Source organism: Passer montanus, unplaced genomic scaffold (assembly GCF_014805655.1).
Source record: "Passer montanus isolate IOZ18808 unplaced genomic scaffold, ASM1480565v1 scaffold12, whole genome shotgun sequence".
NCBI classification, from domain to species: domain Eukaryota; kingdom Metazoa; phylum Chordata; class Aves; order Passeriformes; family Passeridae; genus Passer; species Passer montanus.
In genome coordinates, this window is record NW_024358722.1 from 6,531,323 (window position 1) to 6,553,494 (window position 22,172).

Here is a 22,172-nt window from a genome sequence, read left to right on the forward strand (position 1 = left end):
GCGGGGGCGCGCACGGCGTTGCCAAGCGGCGAGTTCCGGCCGCCGTAGGTAATGGCGGGGCCGGGCCGGGCGGGACGGGGCGAGCGCGCCGGGCCGGGAGAGCGGGAGGGAGAGAGCGACGCAACAGCTCTTCCCGGGCCGGCGGCGGGCGGAAGGGACCCGGCGCCGGGAGGCTGTGGCCCGGAGCCGGCGGAGGCCGGCGTTAGCTCCGCCGCCGGGGCGGGGCGGGGCGGGCGCAGCGCCGCGGGTGGCGGCACCAGCTGGGGAGGGAGCGGGGCTTGGCCAGGGTCAGCCGGAACGGGAGTGGGTGCACGGAAAGTTCCCCCTGAACGCGGGGAAGAGCTTCTTTACTTTGTGGGTGACCGAGCACTGGAGCGGGCTGTCCGGAGAGGGTGTGGGGTCCCCATCGCTGGGGATGCTCAGGAACTGCCTGGACACAATCCTGTGCCGTGTGCCTCGGGATGACCCTGCCTGGGCAGGGAGGTGGGGCCGGATGAGCCGCTGTGGTCCTTCCCAGCCTTACCCAGTCTGGGGTTCCGAGCCTTCTTCCGTGCCAGGGCTTAGGTAACCTCGTTGTTTACCCGGGGCTCCGCAGATCCACGTTGCTGATGGCATTCCATGGATGTGTTCGGGCACGGCTGCAGGAGGCGGCGGTCGGGGGTCCCCTGCTTTGCCCTCTCGCACCCAGACACAAAGTCCTGCCAGCCGCCCCAAAGTGAAAACCACGCAAGCAGCCTGCCCACGGCCACGCCGAGAGGGTTACACGGGAGGGGGCCTGTCACGCTTCCATCACAATATTCACCTTTTCCTTTTTAAATCTTCTCGTAATCCTCATTATGGTGTGGCCGGTGATGGAAGGACAGAGTGTGTGGCATCCCGACTGTCCGGTGCCCAAAGCAGTGCCCGGGACTTCAAGGTTACTGTGAAGCCTGTGTAACATTAGCCCCAGGTCACAGTGGTAGCCGGCTGAATCCGAGAGGACTCGGCTATTAGGTTGTTTGCTTCTTTCAAAGGTTTTGTTTTGGGAGGGAAACAGTCGAGTGAATTTTGTTTTTCTTAATTCCCCTGAGTTTGTTTGTGTTCAGTTTCCAGTACTGTGGGAAACTTACGCTGAAGAAAAACAATGTATATGACAACTGATACAACTGGTACAAATTGTAAATTTGTAAAGCCCTTTGTTACAAAATAAATCAGTGATTTTACTTGATAGCAACCCTTTTAAGTATTGTGTATCTGGCTTGCTAAATAGAAGGTAGTGTGATTTTAAAAAATTATGCAATAAAATATGGAAAAAACCAAGATTTAAATCTTGTTTTGACAATATCTGCAAATTTCATTAACAGAAAGACAAGGAATCTCATTTTAAAGTTAATTTTGGAAGGTGCATCTGGTCAGCTGTGATCACCAGGTGTATCAGGTCTCTCAATTTCACCCTCATAACGTTTACAGTCCCCTTAAAACATGTCATTATCAGAATCAATGCTGTGATCTTCATGTATAACTTCAGGGTGGCTAGAAGGATAGCTTATTTTTCAGCATGTTCTCATGGTTTAAGAAGTTCTTAACTTCATCAGTCAAGCTGCTCCCTGCTTGAAATTACTCTTCCCTACAGCAGGGCTGGCAGACTGAGGTATGTGCCCTGTTGTAACCACTCTTGTACAAAGTATTTTAGCTTAAACTAGTTTTTATTAGCAGTTCAATGTAAGCCATTGGACTTTGCATTGAAATATGTCAAGAATGGGCTTGTGTTTTTCTCAGTCCCTCTGGGAAAGAATAAAGGTGAGTAGGCAGAAATTTTTAGTAGAAAAGTAGCAAACTGGAGGTAGTATCTTAAATTGCTGTGGGTGTTTGCTAAACAAACTTAAGTTGTTTCATTGTCAATTAAACAAATCATATATGAGAACACATTATGTGTCAGGGCATGGGTACATAGTCTTTAGCTTCTTCCATAAAATGCCATAAAATGTAGGAGCCAGTGTATTAAAGATAATTACTGTTTTTAGGAAGTCTTACTTTATTAGTCTTTCAGTTTGCCTTAAAGTGCCTGGCCTTTGCTTTATTAAGATACATTCTGAATATCTAGGACAAACACTCTTGAGCATTGCTTCCTGCTACTCCAGTGTGAATGGCTTTCATGAGAACAGAATGTGAAATTTAATGTTGCTCCCAGTTACAGAGATTTAGTAGAGTCTGCAGAATATCCATTAGTTACTAATTAATGCTTGTAAACTGAGTGTGAGAAACAACAGAAAATTGCAATTATTGCCATGAGTTGTTCACACTCTTGTTATAGAACACTTACTAATACAGCAGTCCATATGCAGCTTTTTAAAGAAAGTGAATGCAGTGTGTATTAGTGTTTTTCAATAGGTTATTTTTAAAAATATTTTTTAATGCTGAGGGTTTATGTATGAGCTCTTCTGTCCCACTTATCAGTGGCAAGTTTGTGTTATCTTCAGTCATTTACAGCTTTGTTTTCCAAAACTGCCAAGTTCAGTTAATTTTCATATGGAGCTCTGTGTCTTATAATGTGATCAAATACACCAAGCTTTTAATAGGTTGGTTACCCTTCTTTTCTCCCACTTCTCCTACCACAGTCTGTTGTTGTCCATGTTCTGTAGTCTTTTTGTGGTGCAATGACTTAAAATGTGTGTATGCTTAGTTTCTACATTTCACCTAGAAAGCAACAGGTTACTTAAGTGTGCTAAATTAATGGCCTAATTGATTTAGCATAAGGCCATGCACTTCTGAACAAGTTGTGCTTAAAATGTGTGTACATCATCTTCCTGATCTGTTACTGAGGGAAGATTAAAATGCCTTTCAAAGAGTGTGGCGATACCGCTGAGAGAGAAGCAGTGTTAGCTTTTACAAGGCATCATGAAGTCCTATACATTTCTACCTAATGAAGTAGTATAAAAGTAATACTGATTATTAGTGAGCACACTAGTGCTCTTGGAAATTGCAGGTGAGAATACCGAGAGGCATCAACCCCCTGGGCCCACTGCAGTTAATGTAAGTTCCTCTGATTTCAGGGGAAGCAGAACAAGTGTGACCTGTCAATTACAGACTGATTGGGAATGTCCATGAGAAGGACTAGGCTGGGAAGTATGAAAGTGGCCCTCAATTTTATGTCACTTTCTCAGAGGGATAAGGCCTTAATTTAAGGCACCTAGGACATAATTCTGGATTTATGTTGATACTGAATAAACAAGCTTCATTGAATGTTGCAGAGGTGGGAGGAAAAAAACCCCATCTATGCTTATTTTTTCTCTATAAACCTGTGCACAGTTCTGTTACTCTACACTCCTGATCTTTTGTGTGCTTAGCTTTTTTTCTGTTGATTTTTGCAAAGTACATGTGATTTTACATCAAATAAGTAGGTAATAAAAAAAAATTATTTTTTCTCTTTGCAGCTCAAGAGAAAAGGAAGAACATAATAAGATGTCACCTGAAGTGGCCTTGAACAGAATTTCTCCAGCGCTTTCCCCCTTCATTTCCAGTGTGGTCAGAAATGGAAAAGTGGGACTAGATGCTACTAATTGTTTACGGATTACAGACTTGAAGTCTGGGTGAGTTCCTCATCCAAAAAGAACACCCAACCCCTCACAGTTGTCTTTTCAGAGCTGAGTTTTATTAGGTGCATTTGTTTAAGCATTTTAAACACAGCTGGGCTTGACATACTAGTTGACATACTAGCTGACATACTAGCTACATTATTTTTTGTCTTGCTACCATTTTGCAGTTTGGGAGACTAAATTTGTCATATTTTTGGCAATAATTATCTTGTTAAGACACTCGCATCGCTGCCACTTGATAGTGCTGGTTTTCAGCAGTGAGATAGCTGCAAACACCTTTTTCTGCTGTTTATCGCTTGCTTACTTGATTTTCTCTGTAAACCATAAACTGAAAGACAAATTCGTGTGACCTTACCTGTAATCATGAATAAGCCAAATCAGAACAAAAAGTAACTTTTCCTTTATCTGGCCTCCCTCCGATTTTCTCAACAGTGTAAACATGTTGAGACATGTAAACCATAAACTGAAAGACAAATTCATGTGACCTTACCTGTAATCATGAATAAGCCAAATCAGAACAAAAAGTAACTTTTCCTTTATCTGGCCTCCCTCAAGCTCAGTACATCAAGTGGCTATAGGGCCAAGTGTTTGAAGTGAGCTAAGCTGCTCCTTTTATTTTTAATTCTGGAAGCATTCAGATTAGTTTTCAGGTAGTAATAGAATTTTGGGATTTGCATATACAAACAGACTTTGGTGTATAACCTCTGTGAATAATACATGAGGAAAGTGAAACGTTTAGATGACGCATGTCAGAAATTGCTTTATTCTTATAGAGTTGGGCATCTAACGGCATCTTTTTGATTCAGGCTTTTTTTTTTTGTTACAGGAGATCAGAGAGTGACATTACTTTTGCTTTAGATATACAAATCATCTTGTTTGTACAAACTACTGCTTTGTGTATAGTTTTGAATGATAGCATAATAAAAATAACAAAAGGAGTTCGGAACCACCACAAATCACTGTTGTTTAAAATGCAGTTCTGCTGAAAACTTTGTTTAATGTGCTTATGAAGGCTGTTTTATTATGGTTTCATGAAAAGCTTTGGAGGTGCTTTTCTGTTTGTAACAATGCCTTTTCAGGAAGGAGGTTTGCATTCTGGGGTAAGTTTGAAAGGAACCATTCCCTCCCTGTGAGGTGCTGGGACAGAGTACAGATTTACATGGAGGTCTAAGAAGCCATGACTTTGTTATTAGTGTTGACTGGCTTGACATTTAGGCTTGCAAATTACATAAGACAGGCTGAGCAGTTCTGCATCTGCTGCTGTCATTTCATGCTAGATCTTGCTTTCCCTTGAATTAGTCTTCTAGGAAAGCTGTGATGGGAGCTCTTACATTTTTCCAGTTGAGGTCTAAGAGAGGATTACAAAGAAAACTAGAGAGAAAACACAACTGTTGGGAGGTAGTTAAGGGGTTTGCTCTCTACCTGCTGAATGCTTATGCTGCCTGTCTTTAAAGTAAGAGATTAAAATAATAAAAAGTGGCATTTTCTAGCTGACTCTTTTCACAGGTATTTTTAATAGGTATCTAAGGTTTTTGGCCACTGATCTTGCCAAGAAGATCTTGTATTTGCTTTGTTAAAACCTGAAAGTTTTCCAGGAGTTTATTCTTTAAAAAACTAAAAGCTGGCAGCAGCTGCACCTGTCACTCAAACCCTGTGATTCAAATTGTATAGTAACTCTGTTAACGTGGAGTTTACACACAAGTACAGCACCTGACAGAGGTTGTCTTATAGCTTGTTAAAAGACCCTGGCCCTAAATGCACGTGTTAGAAATACTTTTTTCCTTGTTCTGGGACATAAGCATTAGCTTCATTCTTTGTTGAGTCTTTGTTTTAGCTTGAGGTTGTTAGGAGATGGAGTCAGGATAATCAAGATTCTTCATTTATTTCAGAATTATTTGAAGGTTTTCTTTCTTTGGTACAACTAGTTTATTAGAACCATTGCTGTAAACAGAATTAATTAACAATTGCTTGAAATTTCTTTGAAATGTAAATTTCATGCATGTGTTTTTAGGAAAGATTTTTGTTTGTTACAAATAAATTGTTGGTTATTTATAACAGAAAATTTTGAATTCATGTGTCAATATGGAAGTATAAAATTCTCATGACTTAGTGCTTTATGCTGTCTCTGAACTGGTGAATAGTGCAGAATTACTTGCCATACTATGGACGAATCACAGTATTACAGGGATGTCCCTTCCATAACTCAGGATCTAGTTCAGTGGTCTTCAACCTTGACACAGGAGTTCTTTGACACTCCACAGAATGTTTCTCAGAGTCTCATGTCAGCTGATAAATAGCAAAATCCCGAACCTACAGCCTCGTTAACACATTTAAATTTGTTGCTGCATACTCACTGTTGAGGAAAACTTTGTAGAGCTTTGAGAGTTCAAAAATGAATTGAAAGCCATTGCCCTACTCTCCTCCCCTGTCCTCACATCACAAGATGATCCAAACCCCTGTATACTTTCACTTTCATTACATTTTTTATAAGGAAACAAAATAATGCAGACAAAATAATCAGAAGAGGCAAATGTAGGTTATATCAACATGAAGAAAGAGAACCGTGAGGTCATTGAAGTTGGACATAAATGGTGAGAAAATGGGAACTATTTTTAGAGGAATGGGGATGAAGTTGAGGATATCAATTGCAAAACTCCCATTTCAATGGGTTGAAATCAGCCTTTAAACTTAGAAAGTGGAACCAGGCAGGTTTAGATTAAACATGTTAGATTAAATGTTTGAAGTTAGATAAAGAGCAGTTCTTGTTTGCAAATGAATATGACCACTTGGGAGTACTATCAGTTCAGAAACTTTGCTTTTGAATAGTGACTGTACATTTACTCACATGTGACAGGGCTTGTACACACACTAGTCTAGGCTGTTAAAACCCTAGCATAGCTTGAGTTTATTACAGAACATGCAAATATTTTCTGCTTTACCTGGTGTGTTACATGGAAGATTTTTAATAATAAATCACTACAATTTTACTGTAAACTCTAAAATCTTATAATATTTAAGGTAATCACCTCAATAGCTGTTAATTTTGAAAACAGAAGCATCTCTGAGCTTCTGGAGAGGAGCTATATGGTTGCTCCACTGTTGCATACAATACTGTTACTCTTAGAGAAAATTAGGAGTTACTGTTGTTACACACCTTCCCTAATGAATCAGTACTTTACAGTGTATAGCAAAATAAAATGTTCAAACTGAAGATCCATCCGTTCTCATTTCTTAGGTTTTATAAACAGGAGCTGTGATTAACAAGGAATGGTGGTAACATACTGAATAAAGTAATACTTCTAAGGCCTTGCCCACTCAGAGCAAGGTTTTGACATTCTCAGAAGTAGAGGGTATTTCCTTTCTGTTTCACCAGTAGAAGATGGAGTACCAGATTTTATGCTGTCACATCAGTTGATTTTGATTAATAAATGGCAAGCATTTTAAGCCTTTAATTATTTGAAAAGTCAATCCATATGTCAGATAGTTTTAGTGAGGAACTTGTTTTGCACTTATTCTGACTTATTGCTGAGATTGACAACTTTTGTTGTGCTTTATAAACTGTATTAAAGAGCTGATGTTAGATGTATGAAGTATGATGATATGTTAATTTGCTTTGCTTTCAAGTGTGGGAGGGAAATATGTCATAGTAAGGAAATCCTATTGTTTTGCAGTCTTTGAGTATGTAAATGTTTTATAATAATATGTTACAGTTTCATAATGTCTGTGTGTTTTACAAACTTATTAGACAGTACCAGTCTCATAAGACACATATATTTACATCTATGATTAGGAATTCAGAACCAAGTGCTATTTATAGAATTTATATGGCCCCTGCTGCTGCAGACCCCTGAATGGAGCTCAGTAACATGGCATAACAGAAAAGAAAGAGACTTTGCAACGGAAATACTAATAAAAGGTTAGGTGGCCAAGTTTTCTTGTAAATAGGGCCCCACAGTGAACAAAAGTAGAACTGGGGTGTAAGGTCATGTCTGAAATATAGCACCTTAAGCAGCATTGATTCTGGTGATAAGAAAACCCTGGCAGGCGTCTGTGTTGCATTAATAAAAGACATTCTTCAAGATGACAGAGTGGATGAAAGCATATTTAATTCTTGCATAGGTTATTACTTTGTTCTAGACCCAAAGAAAATACTGCTGCCACTTGAGTCAATGCCATTTATTGTATCATTCAGTTAATCTCTACTAGTGTCTCTTTGAAATACTGACCCATCTTAATTAGATATTAAAATCTACTCATAACCAACTGAATTGTGGCTGCGGCATTTTTCTTAGCATTTACACATATAATCATGGGAAAGATGTTGAATAAGGAAAAGTGATTATTATGTAGATTTAGAAATAGAGGATATTTTCCTATGTGAAAGGTGTTTAATTGTTGTATAATGTAGGATCCAGTTATTTAAGAGACTGCTGCTTTTCCTATGGTGCATTACAAGAGTGAAAGACATAGTTGTGGTGGTCATTGCCTTTGAGAACTCTTTTTTTCCCCTACAGCTGTTCATCAGAGCCCATGCTTGAGCTTCAAATTATGCTGCAAGTCTATTCTTCTTACTCAACAAACTTGATTTTGTTTTTTTAAATTACTTTGATGTGTTCCACCAGGCAAAATTTCAAAATGAATACAGTGATTTAAAGCTGCATATATTAAGACTCTATTTTTTTAGATATCCACTCATAACAAAATTTTAAATTTCATATTTTCATGGTTATATTTATTCCATATTTATGAGAAGATTAACTGTGGAATTTTTATGTAAGTGGTTTGTAGTAAATCATCTTAGTATTTTGTTCTTTTCACTTGTCTTATTCACTATTGTTTTCTGCCTTTCTGCTTAATATTGGGCTATGTGTTCCTGAAAGAAACCTATAAGAAGAGTGGTCAAAAGAATGTAATTCTTTCTGGAGTAAATTTCAACATAAAAATTTATTATCAAGCTGAAATAAGATATTTATAACTTTATTACCCTGCTTCCTAGGAAGCAGCGATGATCTACTTTTTTTCTGTTATCAAGTAGACTGCAATATGCTTTGGTATTTCCCTTTCTTTTGGGCATTTCCCTTTTTAAAGTAAATATGCATTTTTATGTGCATATTTTGTGAAATAATGTTGATTTTAGTTGTGAAATACTATTATAGTACTGTAGCAGTTATTTAAAGCTTTGTCTTGGTCTTTTGCATTTGATTAATTTAAAATTAAAGATTCTACTTTAGTTACTTGAGGAAGGTTCATATCCATCATTCACATTGGTGTCTCTAGGTAATTTTTTAAACATGTTTATATATGAAGTTTAATGAATCTGACTCTTCTGAACACAGGTATAATGAAAACCTGTTTTAAAAACCAGCCATGTTTTGTGTAAAATGTGTGCTAGAAAGGATGTGGCAGTTTCTAGGAGGTGTGGTTTTACGAGTCCTTTACTGCAGTCGTGAACTGTTACCTTTTCACAAAGTAGGCTGTTTCATTCCAGTTTCTGAGGACAAATTCAGTTCTTCACTGCAAAGAATCTTAATACTAGAAGTTTATCTCTCAAGTAAAATGTAAAAGGCTGAAGCTCTGATGAGACAGTTTGAAAGAGTTGGTGCTGTGGAGCAGCACTTGGAACAGCAGTTTTTCTGTGCTGGCTAAAAAAGACTTGACTGTCTCCAAGGTTGCACTCTCCTGCATTTGTTTCTAAATGATGAAAAAACAAAGGCAAAATGTCTGTCTGGTAAAAGGTCAAAGTGTAGGGCATACATTTGGCAATGGTTTTGTAAATAATCTCCATAAAGTTTGGCATTCTTTCTACACCAGTTTTAAATAAGGTGCTTGAAGTTGTTCAGAATAAAAATTTTGTGTTTGTCAGTTTCAAGTGCTATGAGGAAAGAAAGTGTTTTAAAAAGTAAAGGTAGCACTAGATAATTGCAGTAACTTGGGCTCTCATTTAGACTACATGCATTTTCCTGAGATTTTTTTCCGTTTAAATATTGTACAATATGTCTTTGCTGCTATTTTTAGATGGGTACAGTGAGTAGCTTCCTCTTGTTTGGCCTTGAAGAAGGTAAATGCAGTGTTTATCACTATTATCATTAAATAAAAATGAGAAGATACTATTTGATACAACTGTTTCTTTTCTGTGTAAAGAGAGCTACACATGATGTAGTACCAATAGTGTGCCAAATGCTATTGGAAAGGTGTACCTTAACAAGGTGTTTAAATGTGGTTTTGCTATCCGTATGTTGGGAATTCGTTGAATGTTTCTTGAAAATGGGGCTTGGGTTAGTGTAGGCCTATGCCCAGGTCTTTCTGTTGTAACAGATGTCTCTTATATCTTTGCATTGTGCATCACTACAGGAGAAAAAATTCCTAAGACTTTATTTTTTGTTATAAAGACAGCTAAAATCTAATAACTGGTATCCAGTCCAATTTCTTCACTTCCAAATCCCTGCATTTGTTTAATGTGAACTGAACAGAGCTCTAGTATGCCATGTGTCTTGGATGCATATTGCATTTCACCAAAAGCTGAGAACAGCTCACTTTTCTTTTTCCCTTCTCATTACTAAAGAAGAATACTTTTCTGGCTAGGTGGTCAGTAAATTTCTCCAGTCTTACGTATGCAGTTATTTATTGCATGCCTGATTCTCTCATATGCAGGCATGTATACATGGCATAACATTAAAAAGCTAATGTACACTTGTGATGAAGCTGAAGCAAAATATTACGAATTTTTGTTTTAGCCTTTTTGTTGCAGACATTGTGTGATGAGATTAGGGACTTTAAAAGCATAGGAGATGATCAGAGGCTTTATCCTGATAGACCAATATGCAACAGTGTTGAAGATCAATCTCGAGCATTGCAAAATAAGAATGAATCATGAAATGTAATAATTAAATATTTTTAATCTGTTTCTTGATATACGATCTTAGGCATTTACCTGACATTGCACTCCTCAGAGTAGACATTCTTTGAAGCAGCTATTCTCTGTCTGAAAGTGAGCACTTCAAAGCAATACTTAGAGCTGTATGTGTAAACTAACAGAGTTCAGTTTGCTCAGTTTGATGTCTTTACTGAAGATACTAAGTTCAGTCTGTGAGGTACTCCTATCTAATCCATAAAAAAGTAAAAGTCAATAAAAGGGAACATGCTTATTTTGTCTTTCCTGAGAGAAGGGAATTTGTGTCTGAGGCAAACCACTCCACAGTGTAGGCCACAGGTTCTTTTCTCTGTAATCTGTGGTATATGGCTGAAAGAACAAAATTCGACCACTAGGGTTGAATATTTTTATTATTGTACAGTTAAAGAATTGCAATGATAAAACTTAGTTAATTAGGGGAAATTGCAGAATTTCATTATGGGAAAGAGACCCAAAAAAAAAAGCCAAATATGAAGCCCTCTAAACTTATATTGCCTAAAAAACCTGACCCCAGATTCCCATGCATCACTGTATGCATCACTGAAATAATATCTTTAAACCAAAAATATGACATAGTAATGGCCATTCTGTTTTGGATGGTCAGTTCTTTTTTCACTAGAAAAAAGTGAAAAAAGTTCATAGGGCTACCAGTAACCATTCAAAATGTCTCCCAGTTTATACTATTTCTTTCTCTCTTTTCTACTCCTTCCTCTAGAATGTTGATTTCAGTCTGTTCAGTAAAAGTTGGTAGGTTTTTTTCACACATTTCAGCTATGGATTTTTTTTTGGGGGGGTGGTGGGGTGGTGTGAGTAATACATGGTTTCATGTTCTTTGTTAAGAATTCTTCTGTACTGAGAATTTTTGTAACTAATAGATAGTGATTATCTGTCCTGTTTTCCAGGCTGCCATAAGTGTTAGTCATAAGCCTTAACTTAAACCCTATGAAAGTGATATGGTTTCAGGCCAACTGCAAACAGGCAATGAAGACACTTAGAAGGAATAATTTCCTCAGGGATTTGTAGTGGTGTAGTGTCTTCTGTGTACCTGATTTCAATTGTTTTAATTTTAACCTGTTGCACATGGGCAAAATTCAGTTTTATTAGATAGATGCAGAAAGGGGGAGAACTTAGGGGTGTAGGGGAGGTGCTAGAAGTGGCATAAAGACAGCTCAAGGCATCTGTGGTGGGCTGGGGTCTCAGACTTTCAATAACTTAGGGTAGACTGGACCCTCTTTTCATGGGATCTGAAAAGGTAATGGTGCTTATAAATAGTCTTATCATTGCTGGAGGTCCTACATGGTTTTCTGTGCCTGCAAGGCTGATAAGAGATGAGCCAAGCCTAGCTCCTACTGTGATGCTGGGAGAAAACAGGAGCTGGACAGTGAGGGCAAGAACAAACATTTGCCGGAAGAGGATTTTTTTTTACTGTTATCAAGAGATGTACATGGAACTCCTTTCTTTAGGTATAGTTACATGGGACCATGGGGAGAGTGATGCTTAATCTCCAGCTTTATGGTGTCATCTTGAAAATAGTATTAGCACTGCTAGGGTGGCTGTGAACTGTGAGAATTAATGTGAGAATGAGAAGTTAGAGAAAGAAGAGGTGAGCTGAGGGGTTCTAGAGTGAGACTTCTGGAGAAAATGTAATATGCAGCGATGTGGGGCTTGCTTCTGCAGGTGCAGTTCCACGGGGTGGTCTGTTGTAATTTACCTGTGAAATTCCTTTGCCTTTTGATCTTTTTGGTCTACTACATATCTTTATTGTTGTAATTGATCTAAAATAATGCTAGAAATAGGAGAACTACTAATATTTTTTTTTCAGGTTATCTTTTCGTAGGCTTTGTGCTGTGTCTCCAGTCTTGTAATATTTTATATAAATATACTTAATCTGAAGTTGCCCTTTTGAATATGTGTGCAACTGCAAACTATGGATTTATGTTCTAAATGTGGTGATCCTTGCTTGACCTAACTTTCATGTCCAAAGAACTGAATTCATTGTTCTATTAACATAAATTTCTCCTGAGAGTCTATAAATTAGGAAATCAATTAATATAGGCATCTGTGAACAAAAAGATCTGAAACTCTGAAATTAGAAGAAAACTTTGAAAGGGAAATGGTGGGAAATGGAGATCACTGGATCCCACCTAATATCCATAGAATCATAGAATGGTTTGGGTTGGAAGGGACCTTGAAAATCATATAGTTCCAACACCCCCACCCTGGGCAGGGATGTGACCCATTTATTGTTTATTTAGTTTGTTAAAGGGAGAAAATATATAAACATGGGCTATGATTTTAGTCCTTGAGGTTTTTCCCTGATACCAATTCACTGCATTTTCCATATAAAATGAAATAAATTACTTAGAAAATGGATAGGGAGTCTTTATGGCTACTACAGCCAATAATGTGAGTAATGCTATGTGGCTTATTAAAGCAGATGTTTATAATAGCTCAGCTTTTGTGATGTGCTGTATGAGTATGCTTTTTCTGTGAACACTGAAAGGATATGAAACTCCAGGTGGTTGACTGTAATTTCATACTTGGTGAAGAATGGTTCTCTTTTAGAGTAAGCTAAAAGTAAAAATGTTCCCTGTCTGATTCTATTTTTCTTTCTCCAGAAATGGAGTTCACTTTAGTGAACAGTAGAAATAAAACATGTGACATGTTATTAGGTTGTAGCTCATTGCAAAGTAATAGATAATTGAATGGCAGCTGTGAAAATCTGAAACATGGTTTGAATCTGTCAGGAGGGGAGGGAGATGAAGTAAATCCAAAGGATGCATCTGCCACTCCCTCATACTCTTCACTAAAAATTTGCTTATGAGTTCCAAGAATTTGGGGTACAGCTGGTCTTCCAGTATAATGAAAGAGTGGCTTTTCCTTGTGTGAACATGTGACAGTTTATGATACTGCAAATTCACTAGTTTATTTACCTAAACATACTATACCAGGGTGTATGTTATTAGTGTTGTCCCATTGCAATTGTCTTTATTTCTGTTGAATTTTGGATCATTCCTTCATTAAAATTTCCATTTTCTCCTTCTATTTCATTCTTTTGAGGCATGTGTGTGCCATGTGTAGTCTTTAAAGAATTACATGCAATTACCAGAGTATAAAAGATCTTGCTTACAAAGGAAATTACTTTGATTATCAACATTTCTAAAGCATGTTTGTAAAATGTTTTGTTGAAAACTTTGTCAATGCTTAATTATTTTTCTTAATTAGCATCATCATTGGCTCCCTGAGACCCAGTAATAATGATCTCCCACCCTAAACTACAGAGGTTTTATGAATGGAAAGTTCTGAAATAGTTTCAGAGCTTTTCTTTCAAGTCCTCTTGCAAGTACAGTAGATGTGGTACTTCACTTTTTTTTTTTTGGTGACGGCACTTTCCAACCTGTCCTGCTATGGTGGCTGGGAAAAAACTGTTCGAAACCCAGCCTTACTAGGCTAAATGAGCAGGGAGTTTGGTCCTAAAAAAATTCCAGAATCATGAGAAGTTTGTGTGTGTTTTAATTTAATGTAGAAATTCTCTGAGTTTATTTCAATATATATATATAGGTGTGTTTCCTCTGTTTCTCTCAGAGAGGCTGGGCTGGACTTCTCCCTCCAGCAGAGGCAGCCATGTTTTGGCGACTGCAGAACTGCTGCCACAAGACCCAGGCAGCTCTGAAGGAGACTGGTAGTTCTAGAAGTCCCAGAGCTCTCCCCATCTGCAACATTTGCTTTGGCAAACCCTCACTCATATTTAGAAAACCTATGTTTTCTGTTAATATACAAGTGCTGTATTTGTTTTACTAAGATAGGCATAAGATACTTTTATATAGTGTTTCTAGTGAAAGCTGGCAGCTGAATTGATTTTCAACAGTTATTTGAACTTTACTTTTAAAGATCCAAATCTTCCTATAGGTGCAGAAGGGAAGTGAGGGGTTGTTTTTCTAGTATATATATGTTTCAGTTAATACAATGAACTTCTTACAAGAAAACGTAAATGTATGTAAAAGAAAATCAGCATTTACAGTAGATGAAGGTTTTATTGAGGATACAGTTGACATATCTGGAGACACTTTGGAATTTCCCAGATGATAACTGTGGCTTGAAATATGCTGTTGCAATTATGGAATATCACCTATACTGTCAGGATTCAAAAACAACATCATAATCTTTATTGCAATGCCAGAAGTAGTCTTTGTCTATAGTTTAATTTTATACTAAGTTTGAAGAAACTGGATAGGGTAGAAATAAGTTTTCTGAAAACTACGGGTTTATCTACCGGGAAGTTTTTTGAATAATTAGCAGTTGACTTTCATATTTTAACATTTTAATTAAGAGATGCATTTAAGTAGTGTTTAAATGTAACTGTGTTTTAATTTCCCAAAAGCAATGCTGGGAATCTTTTAAGAGCAAGTCCCTCTCTCTAGTATGTGTAATACATATGTCTATATATGAAGGGAAACTGAAGGTGGAAGTTGGTTGACTAGCCCATCTCTCCCATTTCAAATTTTGCCTGGTTGACATAATTTTAGTTGGATCTGTTTGTTTTCAGGAGCAGCTGTTTAATACTCTAAATACCGTGTAGGAGCCTGTAAAGCTTTGTGCAATGCTGTACGGATGCTGTGCAATGCTACCGCCTGATACAGTGTTTTGTCATCAGTGTCAATGCTCTAAAATGTGATTTTCACCATTTTTCTGTTTCCTGATCTTGCAGCAAACCTGTCACCTGCTAGCCTTCCTTTTATTCACCTCCATCCTCCACACACTTTAATTATTCTTAATGCCTCTGTACATGGCATACCCATCTGTTGTGAGTTCTGCAATTAATTCTTAATTAAATGGGATAAATACTGTGTCTTCAAGGAACACTGGAGCAGATTTCCATCTACAAAAATTGGAGGAAATAAAAATCTGAAGGCATCGACAAAGGCTGTTCTATTAGATTTGAACACTGAGGTGCTTTGCTTAGCAAATGCCACAAAAGAGTTTTGGGTGGAATTTTGAGTTTGCTGCCTCTTATTAGTAACAAACAATCAACCTGTCTTTGCCTCTGAACTGCATTTGACTCTTGCTGGCAAAACCTTCAGCCTCTGGAACTCTGATTGAACTGTGTCCTGTCATTCCTAAAATAATATTCATTCTTAGCCTCTTGTATTATGAAGGTAACTTGACCTCCTTTCCCATAACAATATCTTTATATGACACATTTAGGAACAGTTGGAAGCATATAGTAGGTATGGTGGGAGGGGTTGGGAATATGGCCAATGGTCAGAACTGACTTTGTGATGTTGCTTATTATTTGTGTGTGTTGGTTTTTAGCTGTGTTCTCCACTGAGGTGTCTGTAACACAATGTGAAGCTTTTTTGGCTTTTACACCAAGAGTCTGGTGAACAAAAAACAGTTTCTGTTTTCCAATGAAGTACCGATCCTCAAGAACAGTAACTGTAGCAGACTAAGCATCACGAGATTAAGGAAGCTTTTGCATCTCTGACTATTCAGGTTAGGCAGTGGCAATATTAAATTCCTGAAATTATGGAGGCTAAAATTCTTAGTCTAATTTGACTTTGCTCTTGTACAGCAAAATCCACTGATGATTTGTCTTCTGATACTAAAGGCAGTAAAGCCTAAATCTGTGTGATCTATGAAGAAAGAATGACTAAATGCCATGCATACATTTTAATCAGTAAATATGGTAGTCATCAGATAAATCTTACGTGACTATTTGGGCTTACACCTATACCACAAATTAAAAAAAAGGAAGAAAAAAAAAGAACATTACTCATTTTCCTGTAGAGCTATTTGATTTCTGTTGGCAGTTCTGAATGTTTGTTATAGTTTTATATGGTTCTAAGCAGGAGATTTTAGGAATGACATGAAAAACAAGCCTCTGACTGGAATTTTGGGATATAAACTGGTGGGTGTGGACAGAAGTCTTGATGGGTTTGGGTTTTTGTGGTTTTTTTAAAAGTCTTTGGATAGAATAACCATCCATCTCCTGACTTGCATGATTAAGGTGATAAACACTTGTGCTTTTGTTTCATTGCAATCCCTTCAGTTGTCACAGAAGATAATTTTGGGTAAGAACTTAACAGAGTTCAAATAATTTAAAACTGATCCTCTTGGGCGTGCTTTCAAGTGGTGGTTTTAGAAAACTAGTTGATGGGAAGATGGTTCTGAAATGTAGGGTTATTAGAGTCCTCCATATCACTGTGTCTTCAATCCTGTAAAATATCAAAATGGGGTGGTTTTTTTTAGTTTAAAAAAAACAGAAGTTGTGTCAATTCAACAAAATAGTCAATCACAAATACACTGGTATAAGAGGAAATCTTGCTCTTAAATTCAAGTGGAACTGTGTTCTTAAAGGCTTTTAGGATACTCTGATCTATTTAGTAGAAAAATACGTATGGACTATACCTGTTATAGTTACAGGCCTTATTCCGAGCAGCAAAACTGAGTGGCTTTCCTGGTTTGTATTGTTATTATTGTTGGTTTTGTTGTTTTGTTTGGATAATCTTTTTTATTTCCTTTTGTGACTGGTAAAGAATTCTGAACGCTTACAACTAAGCATCTGGTGCTGACAGTGACTTTGAGTGAGAACGTGTTTAGTGTGTTGTATTAACTGTGAAAGAAACCTTTTCCCAATAGTCACAGACAATCTGTAAGGTGCATCAAACACTCAGTGAAGAAATGTTCTACTTACCTCCTACTTGGAATAATTACTTCATAAGGATGTAATGTTATCTCAATTTGAGTTTAATCTGCTGTATCTGCTCAAGGAACTTTGCTAAAATCTGCTCTGAAGGAGAACAAGCTGTATTCAGCTGTGCTTGCTGCATACTCAGTTCCATCTACCAATTTCCCACCATAGGTCTCAGCACAGCCCCTTTGAATAGGGCAATATGATTTTAAGCAATAACCTTCATGATATTCCTTGGTCCCAGAAACTTTTCTAGTTGACGATTCTTTGATATTTTAGTAGGGAAGCCATTATGGGAGATCTTGTGTTATAGCATTAATCATCTTATGAAGACTAAGATGTATCACTGCTCTGAGCATCAGAGCATTCATTCCTGCTTCAGTGGCTTTCTTACGTAAAATACTGATGTTACTTAGATAAATAAATGCAAACCAGTGTAATATGTTGTCATGAATAAAGAGGGTGATAGCACACCCATATATCATAAGATAGAGCCAGATTAGGACATTAATTTTCAACACCAAGTATTATTGTTCTATATGTCAATTCCCTGTAAAGAAAGGATAACAAATAATCTTTAAAAGGCTTAGTTGCAAGTCATTCATTTTCAAATGTTACTTTTGTGTAGACCACATTAAGGAAAATGATCACATTTCCAAAAAACAAAAGTCTTACATTTTGGAGAAGACAGAGGTCCTGTTTCAGGGTCAGACATGTATCCAGTTTTAAGTGGTTCTGTGTGTTAAGGAAATTCAAGCAGGAGATAATGTCCATAGTCAGGCCATTACTTGGGGCTTTCTGTTGAAATGAGGTCACACATAGAGTCCTACACGTGCCAAAGTTTTGGTTTGCCTTAGGAGTTTTGTTCTTTTGCTGTTTATTCTAAAAAGAAACTGCCTCCTTTCAAATGGATGTATATAACATTTCTGCTTGGTTGCTCAGCCTATTGCAGTTATTGGAGTCTCTTGTGCAGCCCAGCCAGAGCAATTTGGGGAGGAAAAAATTTAATACTGTCACTTTCTATGATTTCTAGACCAATAAAATTAAAAACATCTTTAGTACAGTATACTAATATAGGAAAAGCACTTAGTATTGCTTTTAGGGACATTTACCATTAAATAAAGCTTTTATTTTAATGTTATAGAATATTATACTTTCCGTAAGTATTTCCAAATGGCCCATTGTGCTAAAAGAAAAGATTGTAGGGTATTTGCAGGATCAGAAATTTTTGTGTCTGCTGAAAAGCTAACAACAGTGTAATTTTGATGGTATTTGAGAAGTGTCTCAGACTGTGACCTGTGATACTTTGAAAGAAATTTTCATTAAATATTAAATTATGTTGCAGAGATATTTTAGAACCCTTTAAAAAGGGTTTTCATGGTGCACTCTTTTTTTTTTTTTTATGCTTCCTAGAATTGGCCTTATACCTGTTGTAACTCATTGAAATTATTTGGAAGTAGCTAATAATGTCTGTATAGCTGTTAAATTCATCCACAGCCATTAAAATGCCCTCACAGTGGGCACTCCCATTTTGCTCTTCTCACCTATTAAAAAAGTACATATTAGAAAAGAATTATATTCTCTTGTTTCTGTTGTAGTAAGGATTCCATATTTTGTATTCTTAAGTTGATTTTACTCCCAATAGGCTGGTGATGCTCACTTTTTTTGATAAGCCCTACCTAGACTAAATTTAAAGATAAATAGTGCAACCATTAAGTCAAAACATATTTCATCTTTGGTCCTTTTGTCCAACATGCTGTATTCCCTTTCACATTTGCATCATCAGCAGGTTTCACAAAGCATTATTTCTTTTCCATCATCAGTCTTTCAATAAAATGTGAAGTATTATTCCAGCAGAAGGAAAACGAGTCAGGTCATTCTTCCTGGATGAAGCAAGATGTGAACTAATCCTTTTTAGAAACTTGCTTTCCATTCAAGTCTGCACATACCTGATAGTAGATAATTTATATCTAAATTATGTCTTTCTAGATTGCTTCTCATGATACTCTCACAAGATGTTGCAAAAACCTTTCTAAGGCAAAGACAGAACAAGATAGATGTGTTTCTTCCTTTTGATTTGAAGGGACAGTTATCTAATTTCTGTAGTGATACTGAAAAAAATACGGTGTATTCTTGCTGAATCAGTGTGGGCTGTTAACTGCATGTGGCTCTTAATTGTATCTGCCTTAGATTCTAGCTGCACATAAACGGTTTGCTTATGTTTTCTAGTATTTTTGTGGAAACTCCATTTAAGTTAATTGATCTGTAGTTTCATGGTTGCTTCTTTTTGAGGAAGCTACATGCAGGCACGAATTTGACTGTAGTAATTGTAGCTCACTGAGTATAAACAGTCTGAAATTAGTGAATATGGTTTCCATAACTTGCAGTAGAAAGAGGGAAAGAGACTGTAGATCCAGGACCTGAGAGAAATGGCTCTCTGAACCATTTTGAGTATGTGAGTGAGAATCAAGGTTGTTCCATTTGCCCTGATTGTGCAGTGGGAGAGATGGTGCTGCAGGAGTTAAGATGTATTTTCTGACAAGGTAGGATGAGAATTTTTGACAATTTTCTGGCCTACCCACCTTACTGCTTTTGACTGTGTGTATAGCCCAGTAAATGTGGAGTTTGTTTCAATATGTTGTCAGTGGTGTGTTTTAGAGCTCTACCAGTGATCTAATATACATGTAGTCAAGTTATTTTACCTTTGTCTGCTCTTATCACTCACTGTTTTTCCTGGAGCTGACCAGTGTGGGTTTGATTTTTAGGTGGCTTGCAACAATTATGCTGGGGCTGTGAACAGTTCTCAGTAATGTTAGGTTGGCAAGAAGATTCAGGGCTATCAAGATTCCTAGAAACATAAAGCAATGAACTTCTGAGGGCTTCCAGTGTTTTTGCTCCTGGTATTCATCATATGTCCAGCAGCCCACAGCAGAGAGACCATTCCTGCCAGTGAAACAATGTATGTCCCTGTTTCTTGTTTTGCAGCTGAGATTTTGAGATTTTTTTATTTGCGAATGTTGGTCTATGAGCTGAAAGCTATGAAAAAGTTGATCATCTCTGGCCTAAGCACAAAACAGTTTTCCAGTGATTTTTCTATTAATGAAATGCTCACTTACCACTACGAGGCCCAGCTACTGTTCCAGTGCTCTGGATAAACAGGAGAGTCACAGACCAAAAAGATAACATGGTCAGTTGTTACAGCCTCAGGTAGCTGATTCTGAAACTTGCCCTCTTGAAGGCTACTGTGAGACTTTTCCACAAGGGAAAACGTTAATGTTATAATAGGTAAAAAAGAAATAAATGTTGGTGGCTTAAAATTGAGATTGATCCCAGTTACATGGGTGGCAGAGATAGCGAGCAGGTAACCATGTTACTGTGACATACAGAGTTGTGACTTGCAAAATTGTATACAAAGTGGAGAACTTGATGGCTTTGACTGACTAATTGAAGGCATTCTGATTACACATTCAAACCAGAGCATTTTGCATGTAGGTTTTTCTTTATAAAACGGGAGAGAGTTGGCACAAATCCTGACATGTCTTATGCTATTGTGAGAACTGCTGATCAAAACAGAATGGGTCTCCTGCATCTTTGCCACTTTTTATTCTTTCTCAGAATCATGAATATTTCTAGTAGTCACAATATCTTTCCTATTAATCATTTGATAGAATAATGTTAGTGTTTGCTACTATCTGTAACTGCTTAGCACATTCTTTCTTCTCTTATCTTCATTTTTAGCTGTACATCCTTGACCCCTGGACCGAGCTGTGATCGTTTTAAACTACATATCCCTTATGCGGGAGAAACACTCAAATGTAAGTTAAAAAATCTTGTGTCTACATCTTGGCTTTTCTTTCAGTGTTCCATGTCTCACTAATTTTCCAGTGTGTCTGTCTAACTTTATGAGTTTTGAGCTACATGTCTTTGTTGTTTTCTCTTAAAACTTCAGTTCCAAGAACACACAACCATCAGGAACATGTAATATTTTAAGATAGGTTTAAAGGCTTCTGTGAGACTACAGTTTTGAAAATGAGTTCTAAAAGCCAAAAGTCACAACCTGATATTTCTAATAAAATGTTATGACTAAGGCAATCTCATGACCATTTTTAGATTCATTTATAAGTTGTATATGTTTTGTATTGTTTCTTTGTGTCTCTTTTAGGGATAATTCTTTATTAAGCTCCAATAAAAGTCTGCTGTTTTATTAGGTATCTTTAAACAATGACTGGTATAATTGTCCAGATTAGAGAAATGTGAATTTGATTTCTCTGATTTAGTGGTATTGTTCAATCATCTTTATGCTTAGAGAATCTGTAGACAGCTAGTTCATTTACCCACTCTTAGTGTGTGTTTTGTTTGTCTTAGTTTGTGGGGTTTTTTTTTCAAAAGTTGAAAATAAAATTTACTTTTACATATTTTTAGAAGGTAACATTTTCTAAGCACTTGAACTGCAAAAGTGATTGTGCTGTTTTTATCTCTAACAGCTGAAAAATGAGAGTGGATGAAAAATTTTAGATAAAGTAAAATTAAAGGTTTGGCATTTATAGTTTTAGGACAACTCTGGTAGAGCCATGCCTAGAGTACTATGTCCAGTTCTGGTCTGCCTGTTACCAGAGCAACATGGACATATTGCAATGAGTGCAGCAAAAGACTTCAAAGATGATCAGGAACTGGACGATTTGTTGTGTGAGGAGAGGCCAAAATAGCTGGGGCTTCTTAAGAAAGGAAGGCTCAGGGCAAATCTCACCAATGTTTATAAATACCTGATGGGGATAAATGAAGAAGCCTGGCTCTACTCAGTGGTGGTCACTGAAGGGAAATTGAAATGTAGAAAATTATGTTCAAACACAATAAAAACTCTTGTGCAAGTGTGGTCAAAAAGTAGAACAGATTGTGCTCAGAGCTTGTGTAGTTTATCTCCATCCTTGGGGCTGTTCAGGACCCAGCTGGAGCTCTGAGCTGAGCTTAGACTAGGCAGTCTCCAGTGGTGCTGTCC

General features: G+C 37.3%; 2 protein-coding genes across 4 annotated transcripts in view; one reads left to right on the forward strand and one right to left on the reverse strand.

Moving 5' to 3' along the window:
* Positions 1-1,340, reverse strand: part of RBKS (ribokinase) — a 71,903-nt gene extending 70,563 nt beyond the window's left edge. Inside the window, exon 1 of one of the 2 annotated variants that reach the window (XM_039697669.1) lies at positions 524-1,340. In XM_039697669.1, the coding sequence (XP_039553603.1) occupies positions 524-615 (92 nt within the window). In that variant the 5' untranslated portion in view covers positions 616-1,340. The remainder of the gene's footprint in view (positions 1-523) is intronic. The other variant, XM_039697667.1, reaches the window with a different exon arrangement.
* The window catches only part of BABAM2 (BRISC and BRCA1 A complex member 2), a 161,748-nt gene that overhangs the window by 624 nt on the left and 138,952 nt on the right, over positions 1-22,172 (forward strand). The window contains exons 1-3 of one of the 2 annotated variants that reach the window (XM_039697664.1): positions 7-48; positions 3,414-3,569; positions 20,915-20,991. In XM_039697664.1, the coding sequence (XP_039553598.1) occupies positions 3,442-3,569; positions 20,915-20,991 (205 nt within the window). In that variant the 5' untranslated portion in view covers positions 7-48; positions 3,414-3,441. Of the gene's footprint in view, positions 1-6; positions 49-3,413; positions 3,570-20,914; positions 20,992-22,172 lie in introns of those variants that run through there. The other variant, XM_039697666.1, reaches the window with a different exon arrangement.